Source organism: Notothenia rossii, assembly GCF_949606895.1.
Source record: "Notothenia rossii genome assembly, chromosome: 9".
Classification (NCBI taxonomy): domain Eukaryota; kingdom Metazoa; phylum Chordata; class Actinopteri; order Perciformes; family Nototheniidae; genus Notothenia; species Notothenia rossii.
In genome coordinates this window covers 65,080,803-65,094,719 of record NC_136907.1, presented here as the reverse complement: position 1 = coordinate 65,094,719, position 13,917 = coordinate 65,080,803, and the positions used below count along the sequence as shown (strand labels likewise).

At 37.6% G+C, this 13,917-nt stretch overlaps 1 protein-coding gene across 7 annotated transcripts in view; it reads right to left on the bottom strand.

Moving 5' to 3' along the window:
* Window positions 1-269: 269 nt before the first annotated feature.
* The window catches only part of LOC307018977 (laminin subunit alpha-3-like), a 63,368-nt gene continuing 49,720 nt past the window's right edge, over window positions 270-13,917 (bottom strand). For 6 of the 7 annotated variants that reach the window (XM_079649559.1, XM_079649555.1, XM_079649557.1 and 3 more), the window contains 31 exons: window positions 13,382-13,492; window positions 13,168-13,279; window positions 12,830-12,997; window positions 12,480-12,676; window positions 12,071-12,187; window positions 11,618-11,772; window positions 11,272-11,413; window positions 11,073-11,172; window positions 10,864-10,980; window positions 10,575-10,745; window positions 10,266-10,417; window positions 9,974-10,168; window positions 9,739-9,887; window positions 9,415-9,577; window positions 9,199-9,326; window positions 8,655-8,799; window positions 8,445-8,540; window positions 8,163-8,317; window positions 7,934-8,051; window positions 7,689-7,829; window positions 7,454-7,584; window positions 7,090-7,224; window positions 6,865-6,985; window positions 4,189-4,322; window positions 3,827-4,007; window positions 3,518-3,676; window positions 3,273-3,438; window positions 2,404-2,558; window positions 2,101-2,194; window positions 1,851-1,970; window positions 270-1,750 (listed from right to left, as the gene is read on the bottom strand). In XM_079649559.1, the coding sequence (XP_079505685.1) occupies window positions 1,608-1,750; window positions 1,851-1,970; window positions 2,101-2,194; window positions 2,404-2,558; window positions 3,273-3,438; window positions 3,518-3,676; window positions 3,827-4,007; window positions 4,189-4,322; window positions 6,865-6,985; window positions 7,090-7,224; window positions 7,454-7,584; window positions 7,689-7,829; window positions 7,934-8,051; window positions 8,163-8,317; window positions 8,445-8,540; window positions 8,655-8,799; window positions 9,199-9,326; window positions 9,415-9,577; window positions 9,739-9,887; window positions 9,974-10,168; window positions 10,266-10,417; window positions 10,575-10,745; window positions 10,864-10,980; window positions 11,073-11,172; window positions 11,272-11,413; window positions 11,618-11,772; window positions 12,071-12,187; window positions 12,480-12,676; window positions 12,830-12,997; window positions 13,168-13,279; window positions 13,382-13,492 (4,371 nt within the window). In that variant the 3' untranslated portion in view covers window positions 270-1,607. Of the gene's footprint in view, window positions 1,751-1,850; window positions 1,971-2,100; window positions 2,195-2,403; window positions 2,559-3,272; window positions 3,439-3,517; window positions 3,677-3,826; window positions 4,008-4,188; window positions 4,323-6,300; window positions 6,549-6,864; window positions 6,986-7,089; window positions 7,225-7,453; window positions 7,585-7,688; window positions 7,830-7,933; window positions 8,052-8,162; window positions 8,318-8,444; window positions 8,541-8,654; window positions 8,800-9,198; window positions 9,327-9,414; window positions 9,578-9,738; window positions 9,888-9,973; window positions 10,169-10,265; window positions 10,418-10,574; window positions 10,746-10,863; window positions 10,981-11,072; window positions 11,173-11,271; window positions 11,414-11,617; window positions 11,773-12,070; window positions 12,188-12,479; window positions 12,677-12,829; window positions 12,998-13,167; window positions 13,280-13,381; window positions 13,493-13,917 lie in introns of those variants that run through there. The other variant, XM_079649560.1, reaches the window with a different exon arrangement.

The window sequence follows — 13,917 nt, the reverse complement described above, 5'->3', positions numbered from 1 at the left end:
TACATTTTCTTTGGCATTTGCTTATAGCTAAACCTATGAGCTAAACAATTGAATTGGGTCACATCATTTGGTGAAGCACCTTTTTACAAGACATTGCAGCTTTAAGTCTTGAGTTCACCAAGTCCGTGAAGGCAGCATCAGAGTAGGCGTGGTGGTTTGTGATTGAGGGCTGTAGTCAACCAGATCGATAGATGTTAGGGCCTGAGATATGGTTTTGGAAATACTGATGTCAAATTAAATCAGAGTCAATGCCTGCTCCACACAAGACATACATTTATATATATATTTATATATTTAGCTGAGCCACTCTACTCTCAAAAAGTAGGCACACTGAGATACATTACCATTATGTACTGTATTCATACAAAGCATTACAAAAAATATAATTATTTGCTAATTACATTTCTGTAACCGTACAATCAATTCAACAACTAATCCCACATTTCTGTGATGAAAAAGCATGGTTCAGTCCATAATAGTTTCAGCTATCAACATGATCACAAATCAAGACCTACAGTATGGCACTGACAAGTATTTATAAAGAATAGTGATTACAAAATGGCTTACAAATCAGTGGTCACAAGACAGGAATGCATATAACAATCCCCATGTCCAATCATCATGCATATTTTTCCTCATATCACAATTGTTTTACACAAATGTACAACACAAGTAGGTAAACACTTGCTGGGGGTTTAAATACATCATGTGCATGTTGATGTTTTTTGTTATGTTACACACAGCATTATAGTAATATGGACTAAATGGTCCCAAACATTACTTGTGAGACTTATTTGAAGGTAATTGCATTTATATTGTTTTTTAAATCGTAGAAAATGCTACACAAACTTCAGTACATGCTGTTTTCTTGTGTAACTGATATTGACAGCCACACAGAACATCCCCATGCATGAAAAAGGAATGCAAACTGGAAAATTGATTCACAACAATACGTGTACAGTTTAGGGGGAAACCATTTGATTTCATGGCCTGTTTGAAAACTCTACTAAACCAGGTCAAATGTAGATTCTACATGCTGGCATTTGGATATGAAATTAAAACAGCCCCTTAAAAATCAATAAAACGAGCACCCTTGGTGTAAATGTAATATTTCTAGTAAAAACCTTTCAACAAACAAACAAAGAAAATCCACTAATAATGTTGATTTCCATTAAAGCACCATCACAAAAGGCATTATTTGTTTTCTTAAAGTGCTGGGTTGCTCCTGCTGCAGCCCTCACCAATCACAAGCATATTCAGTAGCATTTGATTGTCAACATTTATCAAAATGAATGGACCAACACATCAGACTGTAAAAGAACTGTTGAAATGTGTGAATTGGTGCCCTGATACATGATTCTTTTTTTTTTATCACAAAATAAATACAGAAATACTTAACCGAGCAGCAAATAATATGAACCTGTAAGCGGCTGCTCATATTTCTATTTTACATGCAGACTCTCACACACTCATTCACATTGAAACACACTCCTCATAAAATATACATTCTTACACACAAACACATTCTCTGTCTGGGTAACAGATTGCACATGGTTGGCGGTGGACGTGGTCCCATGGTTTGTTTTAACGATGATGCATGGAGACGTTCAGCCTGGACATTCTTTGAGATTGACCGGTCCAAACGCACCAGACAACCTGTCGAAAGAGATGGACTCGCCGTTGATCCTCATGTCCTGAATGCATCCCACAAAGGACGATGTGACTGGGAGCGTCTGTTGCATTGACATCTCTGCAGCAGAAAGGAGCACGTGGTGAATACCTGATATGTGTGAATAAGATTCACTGAAATCATAGTACATTAACTCTCAGATGAACAGATTAATACTCACGAGGAATGCCACCCACATACACAGAGTCTTTGGTCAAAGTTGTAGTGGAAGATGGTGGTCCAATCTTGTAATTGTCCATTGTGTCCACGTGCAGTTGCACAACATTTTTCCTTTTGATTACTACAAGACAAGCAGACAGTGACTCAACATGAAAGGTGATTTACTGTATATCAGTGTCCTAATAAGATTCTAAAAGCAGTTTAGTTTTTCTTGAAATATGTCTTTCATCAAGTGACTGTGTGCAATTTACCTGAAATTTTATGAAACATTCCATCACATAAAGAAGCTTTTGGCTTCACTGACACCATGAATTCCCCTTTGCCATTGTTTGCTTGTGCCACAACCTAAAAATGGGAGCATATCCAAACATAGTGCTTTTAGTCACAATGTCAGGGAACACACTTAAATATAGAATGTAAGTCCCCAAAACAGGAATAAAATAATTTTATTTTTATTTCAGACCCAGTTCAACTGAATCTTTAGTCTATTTTCCAGAAAAAAACATGTTTTTTTGCTAGGAGTATCTGGTTTGGTAGCATTAAAGAGAACTCACCTCTCCTCTGAGCATGTACACAGTGAGGTAGTGACCCTCTGCAGGCCCATACTGGTTCATGCTGGAAGCACCAACATGTAGCAGGAGTCCAGTTTGATTCCGTGGACGTATATTAAACAGCAGCTCAAAGTCTGAGCCCACAACAAAAGAGTCATCTGAAATGCAGAAAACATATACCACCATGTTTGGTAGCATTGGTATTGTTATAGATTACATAATTTGGACATGGCATATCAGAATAATGAGGAGACTGTGCAATGAAATAAAGTGGAATCTAATTAAATAAAAACATCTAAATCCAACAAAGTGTCTTCAAATCTAATTTGATTAATAACTTTAAAGACAATTAAATGGTTTCATGAATAAATCCATTCCAAGTAATGTATAATATAAAGATTTACTCAATGCACGGAATGTAAATTGAACATGCAGAAACAAAAAAAAAAAAAAGGGAATTTAGTCAATTTGTACATTTATTATTTAAAAAAAAAACATTACTTTGGTTTAATGTATCTTTTCTTAAATGTATGTTAATATTATATTGATGAGTTTATGATTTTATAACATCGCCAATTGTTCTAACTAATTCCCAGGTTTCTCCCAGTCAAATAAATATATTAAATGTTAAATTGAATTATATTTAAATATTGTGTAAGTATGCCAACTAGGCAAAATTAAATAATCCCTAGACCTGTAAAACAATATATTTTCGGTTATCCATGTAAAATTAGTTTTGACTTGTTGAGAAGCCAAATTGTGTGGGGGTGGTTGCAATTCCTTCTTACTGTATCTCCAACAGAACCTGATGGAGATCATTATTGGGATGAGCAATGCTTCTTCAGAAAACTTCTACAGAAAGGTTTACTCACTGATAACGACATGTGCTCCATTCCCTGAGAAATAAGCCCCTCTTTGTGTCTGTCCCTCAAAGCAGGGGCCCGCGCCGTGGTTGGAGGTTGGATTTGACATTGGTGATCCATTCATTTTAAAATTGCGGATACACCCGGATACACTTTGTCTTGGAAGAGCCTTCAACTTAAAAGAACGAAAAATAAAATTGAATATGTGTGTGAATCGGTCAGTGAGTACTTCATTTTATTTCATTTCATTTTACCTTAAGCTCTTTGTGAAGGGACTCTGGAGCACTGCCCAGGTGCACAGGTGACACAAACTGCTGCATGGAATTCAACTCAGCAGTGGTCAGCTGACCATCCTGGGCTCTGATCCCATCCACGACCAATCGAAATTTCTTCTTCTCCAAACTGAACATGACCTGCAGGCAATATTGTCACCATAGACATAAAGAATAATTAAACACTTATTAAACAAGACCCTTGCTTTATAATCTGGACTGAGTGGTAGTAGCAACATATTATGTGGTTAGTATGATATTTTGCAATTAGTATGATATAAATCCACTGACCGAGTGCCACTTTCCATCATTGTACTTCTCCCTGTTGAAGATCTCCTTCTGTTTGCCTACAGACAGTCTAATCCTGCCCTTGGATATGTATAAAGCGAGATGAGAGCGCCCCCCTCTGGTAGCAGCAAAGAACAGCAGGCCTTCACCAGCTCGAGTCCTGATATCCAGAGAGAAGTGGGGCCTGGGGAGGATGAACAAAGGCCACATTTTTAGTGTTTGTTTTTGTTGGCTTGAATATAACTGCGGCATAGTTCTTGAGATGACAGACTCATCCTAGCACAATATTTATACCAAAAATCAACCACTACATGTGTGTACATGTATGTGTATTGTGCAATGGTGGCGTGGGACAGGTTTCTCACCTGGGCTGCAGGACCTGAAGTGGAAGACTGTAGCTCAGGCTGCTCACAGGGCCTCCCAGGCGATAAGCATTTTGAACCATGGTTGGTAATCGGCACGCTGATAGACTCTCATTTATCGCCTGCATCACAAAATCCTAAAAGAGCACAGACAAACAAGAGAGAAACACAGCACAGGGTTCAAAGTTAGCAATTATTGTTTGCTAACTCACATTTGGGGAAGTCTCCAATGTGGTTCCACCCTGTAAGTAAATAAAGATGGGAGGGTATGGCAATGTTAGCGGTAGCCTAAACATGACTACAATTGTGGTTAGTATATCAAATATTATAAATAGGCTTTTTTTATGGCTCCACTCACAGATAGTGAAACAAAATAGTTTTTCCGCAGGTGACAACACCAAGGACACACTGAATAAATAAATGGAGGGCTTTAACCATTGGTTATTTTCATTTTTTACTCATCTGTCAATCTTTGTGTAGGTTGACTAAAAATACAATTTCAGTCAGTCAGAAAATGTCCATCCAATAGTCCAAAACCCCAATATAATTAGTAATCATAGAATCTAAGAACAAAAACAGCAAACCTGTCTAACTGAGAAGCTTGAAAATGTTGTCTTGCATTTAAATGACACAAATCAAAATAATGCAGATGACTGTGGATCTACTATTGTGATTAATCGACTCGGGCTTCTACGCATAACACATTTCTCCCGAAGAGACTTAATAACCAGCCTTTCATAGTTTAGATAAGAAGCCAAGTCTAGCATGCATGGTAGTAATGATTTCATCACCCAAGTAGTAAGTAGTTATTACAAGTTGGTCAGAGTGAATCTTGTATTCACAGTTACAAAATGACACACATCAGATTCTTTATTTTGGTGACACTGAGGTCAGGCATAGTTTCCTGTATCAGCACCACCCACATTAACCTCCTGTTTACTCAAGGCTGTGGATGGTTTCAACATAGTTAGGAATTTTGTATTGTCCTTATTCGGTGCAGCATGCAGGAAAGTACATGCTTGTAGGATTCGGGTTATTCAATTTGGCATACACTCAAAGATAACAAGGACAAACCGCTAGTTGCAAGTTGAAGATATTTGTTTTACTTTTAACAGACTCAAATGTTTTTTTTTAAATGACTCATTTAGTCCTATATGACTCCTATTATATACAAAACACCACCGAAAAGAATCTCATTACACAGTGTAAAAAGATTTCATGACAGAATAAAAAAGAAAACCTTTCTTATGTTTTAGCTTTGATGCTTCCACTAAACCCAGACTGTAGTATCAACTGATTATTGCAGCGGCATGAAGGCATGGATCAGTGGACTGTGGGTTGCTGGAGAATAGGTTGTTGTGTTGATATGGTGTCTGTTAATCACATGCTCCAAATCAAATGGAGCTTAGTCATTTATGATGGGCATGCAAGAACTAGTGTTTGAAGAAATGAAGTAATCATGCTTTGATAATGTGTCTAAACACAGTCAGCCCCACTACGCCTCACATATTTCAACATGAAGTCTGGCTTAGCTTTGAAATACCAACATTTCGTCTTAGGAAATGCTTCCCAATGTCCCATTGGCTACAAAGTGTAATACAATGTAGGATAGTGTTTCTCAACCTTTATGCTGGGATCCCATTCAGTTCTAAGAGTTTACTTAGAAAGGCTTTACTACCCCAAAACTACATTTTTTATCAAACCCTTTAAAATATAATTTGTGTCTTTTTGACACAATGTGTGAGATAATTTACTCAAAAAGTAAAATAGAACAGTGTGCTATAATTATATCAACAATATTTCTGCTGAAGAAGAGGTTGTTTTGTTGATATGGTGTCTGTTAATCACATGCTACAAATCAAATGCATGGAGCTTAGTCAATTATGATGGGAACTTGGAGGCAGATCCTTTTGAATGTGTTGTGCATTAACTTTAATGATTAGTCATGTTATTTTACAGTGAGGTTAAAAGGTATATCATTTTGTAATCAAGCATGTTTTGTGTTTCCAATAGTTATGACAATAGTGAGAGGTCACGTGCTTGTGAATGACTATTAGTACATTTTTTCAGTACTGAGTGAGATGAAAGAATGAAAAGAATGAAAGAGACATGAACTGATTTCAAGCTTGTTATTCACAAGGTTTTGTTTGTAATTAATGGATTTTGAATAGATTAGACATAGATACATTACATTTTATAACTCATGATTATTGGAATTGTTCATGCAACTTGTTTATTTAAGTACACTGCAGATGAATGAGCTTGTGCATAAGCAACAGAACATTATGGTGCAAACTGACAGTTTTTATTTCAGTATTAGATTCTTGTCAGCATCCTCAGGCAGGGCTCCTTCTTCTTCATCTCTGGAAATAAGGCAGCAAAGTAGAATGTAAACAATGTCAACATAAGACTGGGATTTTTAATTAGCTTTCAACAGTAGCATTACAACATGGCTCCACTGTATACATGAATTAAGAAGATGGGTATGACTTACTTATAGAGAGTGGAATCAATCATCAAACATGTTTATAAGAAACAGGCTAGTTTTTAAAGCTTAACATAAGATGGATTGCTCTAGTCGTTCAAGAATAAAGATGGATTTACTTTGGAAAGAAGTTTAAATTATTTCATCCAAATGTTTTTTCACTTATCTACAGAAATCAATAAACAAACTCTCACCTTCTTAGAGGCACGGTCCATCATCAGTTGAGCGAGTGTGTCAGCAGTACACACATCAATCTTTACATTTCCAGATGGCATGAAGGTGCTGAGGTCCTCAGCCTTGAACAGATTTGTTGGCCTGCAAACAGAGAACATTTACCAATATAATTTAAAACACCATACATCAAATAACAGAGATTTTTGGTGTGCAAACAAGCTGTATAAAATGATGCATAACATTACCGTCTTGTGTAGAGGTTAGAAATGCAGCCTTTGAACGTGTCTTTTCCCAGAAAAATGGCGCCACGTGTGTTGGGTATGGGAGAGCTGCCACTTTGTTCCAGACCCTTGTCCTCGTCATCAATAACAAGCTTAATACTGTTTGGAAAAAACATCATAGTATATTAGGTATACTAACTTTAGATTGCAGGGTATTTAACAGATGTATCTTCTGGGCAACTGGTGTCACTAAAAGTGTTTATTTATTATGTTTGTGTAACTAATTTGCTTGGCATACACATTTAAATCAAACCAAAGACTAAAGTGTGCAGTTGTCTAAACAATGTTATGGATGTGTTTGAATTTAAAATGATTTCCTTTTTCATACCTTCCACTTCTACTGGTAACAGTCAAATAATGCCACAGGCCATCGTTATATACTTTGTTTGATTTCCAGATCTTGTTGTTGAAATTGAGAATCACATGGCCATTTTCCAACTTAAGATTCATCTCATTAGCCTGGAAAACAGAATGAAAAAAAGGTTTTTTAAATCTGACCAAGTTCTTCTTTAATAAAAGTCACAATTTGAACATCATATTTAAAAATGTATGTAATGACTGACCAACTGTTTGTCCTGCAGAATGAGACCCTGGTTTTCTGTGCTCTTGAATCCGAGGGAAACAGTAACATCATCAGCCAGACTGAAACCTTGAAGGGTAGCTGACAGGGAGCTTTTCAAATTGAACTCTGCTTTGCGAGAAACCTAAAAAAGAACAAGATCATTATGCATCAGTTAATTAGTTGACATATACAGTAAGCCTATACGTTTGGTTTGACGTGTGATATATTCATATGTTAATGTCCTACCAAGGACTCCTGTGGACAACCGTTGCTGATGCCCACTTGCTCTTCAAGATGTTCATTTTCCGACCCAATCTTTAAGTTCCTCATGCATCCTTTGAAGGGCTGCATGGTGATGTTATATCTGTGAAGAGTAAAAGCAGTTATCAAGTTATTATCAATAAAAAGGAGAAGAAAGTTTGACCAATTTACTCACAACACACAATAATTAAGAGGAAAATTGATAACCACATACTTCTCCCTCAATTCTGTTGGGGCACCACCAATGTAGAATTCTTTAAATGCCTTGTGGTTGTAAGTACATTCGACACTGACCGCTTCTTCTTTGGCCATGCGGACCTCGATTTCACCGGCTTTAAAAATGAGGAAAAACTCTACCCAGTCACTTACCTGAAGAAAGGAAAGCAGAGCAAAATGCAGTTGAATTAGTGATTCTTAACAAATGTTATCCGGTTATTTAATGGTAATTGTCAAGAAAAATTTGAGTTAATGCAAGAAAACGAAAAATGGCTCTTACCGGGAAGAGTTTTTTGCTTGTTGTTTCAAGTTTATTTGGCAAATTAGTATTCAGGAAAACTATGCCATTTTCTACCGTCACGGTGAAGTAATTGCCCTTTTAGGTGGGGGAAAAACAGCATCATCAAATTCTTGCAAATAGCGTACATAATTATATTCCAAATTCATCAATACAGAAGAATGATAGAGTAGCCATATGAACATTATTTACCTCTGCCTCTATGAAAAAGAGCAGACTGTTTTCTGAACGAATGAAGACATCCATCTTTATCCTGAGGACTGCCGAGACTGATTTTATAATCGCTTTTCCATATCCACTGCCTTCATAGTAGAAAGACACCACAGGAGGTACATATCTGGATAGACAAGATAAATAAGTCAGAAAATAGTATTTACAAAATGGGATTCTTGAATGAATGTCTGATGTTACGGATAAATAGGCTTTGCTCATCTGTCTGTCAAACAACAAAATATGTTTTCCATTTCTAACCCACATATTAAGGGTCACAGTGGTTCTGGTGCATACTTACACATCCACTGAAGAGGCAGGTAAAAAGAGCTCATTATGTCACAGGTTAACATGTCATTAATAAACAAGGCATCAAGACAAAGAAATCAATAATACCAGAAGATATTTTCCACATTTCTTACGGTTTCTCTTCACCATAAGAAATGTTAATAGTTTCTGTTAATAGTTCAAAAACATCAAGAGTTGAGTGATTCTCAACACTAATCATACTACTCATACTGTGTACCTCTTGCATGGAGAATCTTTATTAATATCCACTGCGTTTTGGAAATTGTAGAGACTGGCGATTTTGTCGTTAAAAGAGGAGAACTCTATGCAGCCTGTGTACTTGGGGTGGTTGAGAGATGGTGGTGGCTGAGGAGAAGCAAATCATAAAAATATATTAATACAAATCTATGTTAATTAAAAATGAAGAAAGGCATTTCTCTTCTTATGTTCTTACAGTGAAAGTGTCAGGGTAGCCTCCAACGTAGAATACAAAATCATCGGCACTGATGTCCAGAAGGTTTTTGTCCTCTTCTCCTTTGTTCTGGTACTCTTTTTTTGGACCGGGTGGTCTTGCCGTGACTTCTTTGGTGAAGGACATCTCTACATCTTGATAAATCCTATATTCGGAAGAGGGTGCAAATATCCACATCAACATTCACCATCTTCACAAACTTCCTTGGTATTTTGTAGTGATTTACTTTAAATACAATGTAAAAAGGTATGCTATAATTGGAGGAAAAAACTGGAGAAATACAAAATAATTATCATGTAAATGTACCTGCGTAGATCAACTTGATCAAACTTGGCCGGTTCAGACGTGGACGTGGTGATGAAGTCCGTTTCTATCTTATGCGTGACACCATTGAGCTTGTACACACCGTACAGCTGGTTGCTCTTCAGGTACATTCCGATGTAGTTCTTAGAAGACTACAAGACAGTTTGTTAGTACCTTGTGTATATTCATTAACAAAATGTTTATATTAAACTATTGATATCAATGTGGAGTAACTTACATCTTTATTGCCAAGGTACATCACAAACATGTCTCCGTTGTCGATGGATTGTCTACGTCTGCGTGCTCCATCTCCCCTGCCTAAAGGTCTCTGCAGCTTCAGAGAAAGGGCGGTGTAGGCCTTCAGATCGTCCAGATTATTTGGCGCACGCAGCTCCACGTGGCCATTGCCTTTAAACATCATCGGGATAGTAATCTGGAGAAAATTATGAAAAACGAAAACCAGACCCGTCAAGGAAAAATAAGGGGAATCCATTAGTGCTTGGCTATGCTTTAACAGCGAGGGAGCTCACCCTGTTAGCTGCGTCCCGGGCTAGTTCAATGAGATTTTTGATATTCTTGATGTTCTCAGAAATGTTGCTAATGGGTGAGAACTGAGAGGTCAGGTCTTCCACTTCGGAGATCTTGTCTTTAAGAGATGGGATGGTTTTCATCAAGTCATTCACTGGAAGTAGAAGATGAGAGAAAGAAAATTGATATGTGTAAAAAAAATTAAGCATCCTTTTCTATTATTCCCATTAGTAATATAAATATGTATTATTTCGAACCATAAAGAATAAAAAAATAGGTATACCCTAATGTGTATCTTTTCAAAATCTCACCTGACTTGCTCACATCATCCAACACACTGCCCAGGTTGGAGTCCACAGGCATGACACTGATCCTTTTCATTTCCTCTTTAATGCCATTCAACGTGTCCATAGTGTTGCTGGCCGTGTCATTGGCTAATGCTGCCTTCCTCTTGGCTTCTTCAATCATTCGACCAATATCATCTGATTTGAAGATTTGAAGTGGTAGAAATGAGGATACATCTTTTGTTTGCCAATACACTCAGACGCTTTGAGTTAAAACAGCGCTATGCTATTGCTTTAAAGCCTCGACTTGTATTACCTCTTTTGATGCCGTTTAATTGGTTTTGCGCATCAAGCAGGTCTTTCGCCAGAGTTTTCTTCTTCGTGTCAGCCTTTGCCAAGCGCTTCTTCAGGTCAGTGATGTCTTCTTTGACACCTATTACAGAAAAACAAGAATTCATAACTTCAGTTTTTCTTTTCTTTCCTTTTTTCTTTTTAAAACCACATTTTGAAAGTAGCGCTAAATACCTTGAAGGTCTGTCTCAGCCGCCTTTCCATCATTCAGCAGTTCCTCACCATTCTGCATTAGGTCTTTTGCTCTTTCTTTGAGGTTTTCTTTTTTCACATTCTAAACGGAAGGTTAAAAAAATGGTTGCAGGATTGTCCTATAATTCCAAGAGGTTCGAACGGATGCTTAATATTAGAAGGTACCAAGGGTGTTTCTTACATTCAAAGCGTTGTCGGCAGCACTTTTGGCCTCTTTGGCTGCAGTCTCAGCAGCATTAATTGCATCTGTGATGTTCTTGTAAGCGTCAATAGCGTCCTTGGCATCACGCACCTCAGTAAGTCCACTTGCGCTCTTCACCGTACTGGGATGCAGGATAACAAGGGAACAAAATGAATCCCAAGAAAGAAACAGAATAATGCAAATGATACACAACTAAGCAGACTGTGCACTAAAACAGACATCTTTTATAGCAAAATACATCTGACATTATTTAACTTAAATCCATTCATGACATTTCAGGTTCAAATGAGATCAACGGTCTTTAATGTATGAAGAAAAGTCTTACTCCTCAAGTTCCTTTGCTGTCTTTGCCATTTTCTTTGCATGATCCTCTGCTCTCACCACAAGGTCCTCCTTGTTTGCAGCCTTGGTAATGTCATTCACTTTCTTATTCAAGTCAGTTTTGGCCCCATCCAGCTGTGCTGCCAGCTGTTCATATTCCTACAGAGGAGAAGGACACGTGAATGGTTACAAGCTTTTCGCAACAGCAGGAAATGCCATCTAACTTGCCTCCAAGCGCAGCAAACGAAAACCCTGATCATTATCTGAGTGAAAAGCATGTTGGGACCTGACCTCTTGCTCAATTGAGATCGAAGAAAAGGAATTTTATTTTAACATAGCTACAGTGTGTCAAAAATGTGTTGGCTCACGCTGAAGTGGGACACATTCTGTAAGAGATATGCAGGTACAGAGAGTATTTCAGGAAAAGAACATGCGGGAAACAATTTGTTCAACATACTGTTTTGCTGTCATATAGCATTTCCACCAAATCCTCGGTCTTCTGCAGCTCATTTTCCGCCATGGTCATTTGGTCCTTAACAGTCTCACGCTCTGTTTGAATGTCGTTAATGCGTTTCTGTAAGGAGCACACAAGTCAGTTAGTTGTACAGAATGACCATCAATAGAATAACAACCTAAAGGGCTTTCCCTTCAAATAACTTACACAAATGAATGTAAAACAGTCTTTTATGTTATAAACCACTAAGCAGCACATCCCCTATCCTTATTTATGTGTTGATTGGTTATGAAACAAATGCTAAATTGTATGGTTACAAATATCTTCATTACAATTTATTTTCTGAATACCCATTAAGCATCAAGATCATGTGTTATTTCACTGATTTACTAGTTGACTTTTGAGTTATTACCTTCAGATCTGCCAGTGCCTCAGCATTGAGCCCGTTCTGGGAATTGGTTTTTTTCAGCAAGTCCACTGCCTCCTTCAGAGCCTTGTCCAGGTCCTTCAGCTTGGCCCCGAAACCCTTCAAGTCATCCCGAAGCTTCTCCGCTGCAACCTCGTTCTGGTCACACTGCTTGCTTACATCAGTCTTGATGTTTTCTAGCACTAGAAAATGGAATAGAATATGTTATTAGATTTTTTATTTTTAATCTGCAGTGATGTTTAACTTTTCAACAACCACATCAGTGCTTTAATAACGCAGTTTTGGAGCGGTTTGAAAGATTTTTCCACTATCTAACTATGTAGTAAGACTCGTACATTTCTTGGCCGCATCTTTTTCTTTCTCAGCGGCGGTCTTCTGAGGAGTAAAGTTCCTGTCCTGCATCTCCTTCACCATGCGCTGAGCATCTTTTAGCATTTGGCTCAGGTCTTCATTTGGTGGCTTATCACCACTGGTGCCTGTATCCTTGAGTTGTTCCAGCAGAGCTTTAAACACACAAAAAACAACCAGTCAAGCAAATATTTAGGAACTGATTTCCAGTGAATTGTATTAGAAAGTATTTTACTACTTGTAAATATAAACTTTAGTATATTAAAAAGAAGAAATTAAGACACAGGCAGAACAGACAAAGTTAGTGCATTTTTGTTCCTTTTACCTTGAATTTTCTTCATCATGTTTTGAATCTCTGCGTCCAGATCTTTAGCCCTCTTGTCAGTTTTATCAACATCTGCAATGGCCATCTCAGCATCAGTAGCCCGCTTATCTGCCTATATAAAAATACATACCGACCATAAACATTTTCACACGTATTATTGCATGCTTATATTTTTTATAAAATGCTACTGTAGGCCCGGTCTCCATCACTCTACCTTGTCTCTCAGGGAGTCGATGTCATCTGAGAGATTGCTCTCATCTTCTTCAAGCTGGTTCACTTTGGGCTTTTGTTTTTTGATGGCAGAGTTAAAGTTGTTGACAGTAATCTGCAGAGAGCACAGTAGCAGGAATGTAAATGAAGCTGCATAAAGGAGAATACAGATGCTGTATGCAGAGTGATTGCTTGAGGCTGATAGAGGCTGTTTTTTTAAATTGTGCTGTGCCTATTCACTTGTGTCTCAGTTAATGCAGAAAGGATGCACACTCAAACAAAGCGGATGTAACACTGAGATTATGAAAAAACAAGGAAGGAAAAGTCGGCGCAGCAAGCACTGGCATTCGGTGGTGTGGTCGCTAACTCATGTTGACACTCAATCTGTGTGACGAAATACACTGAGATTGCTAATCAGCAGGAATCCTGAATGTTTGAACAAGCACACCCATCTTGTGCTATCAAACGTGTGTATTTCTGTGAAAAATAACTGACATGTGCAAAATGCAAAAAAAAAAAAAAAAAAACTATGGATCTTAA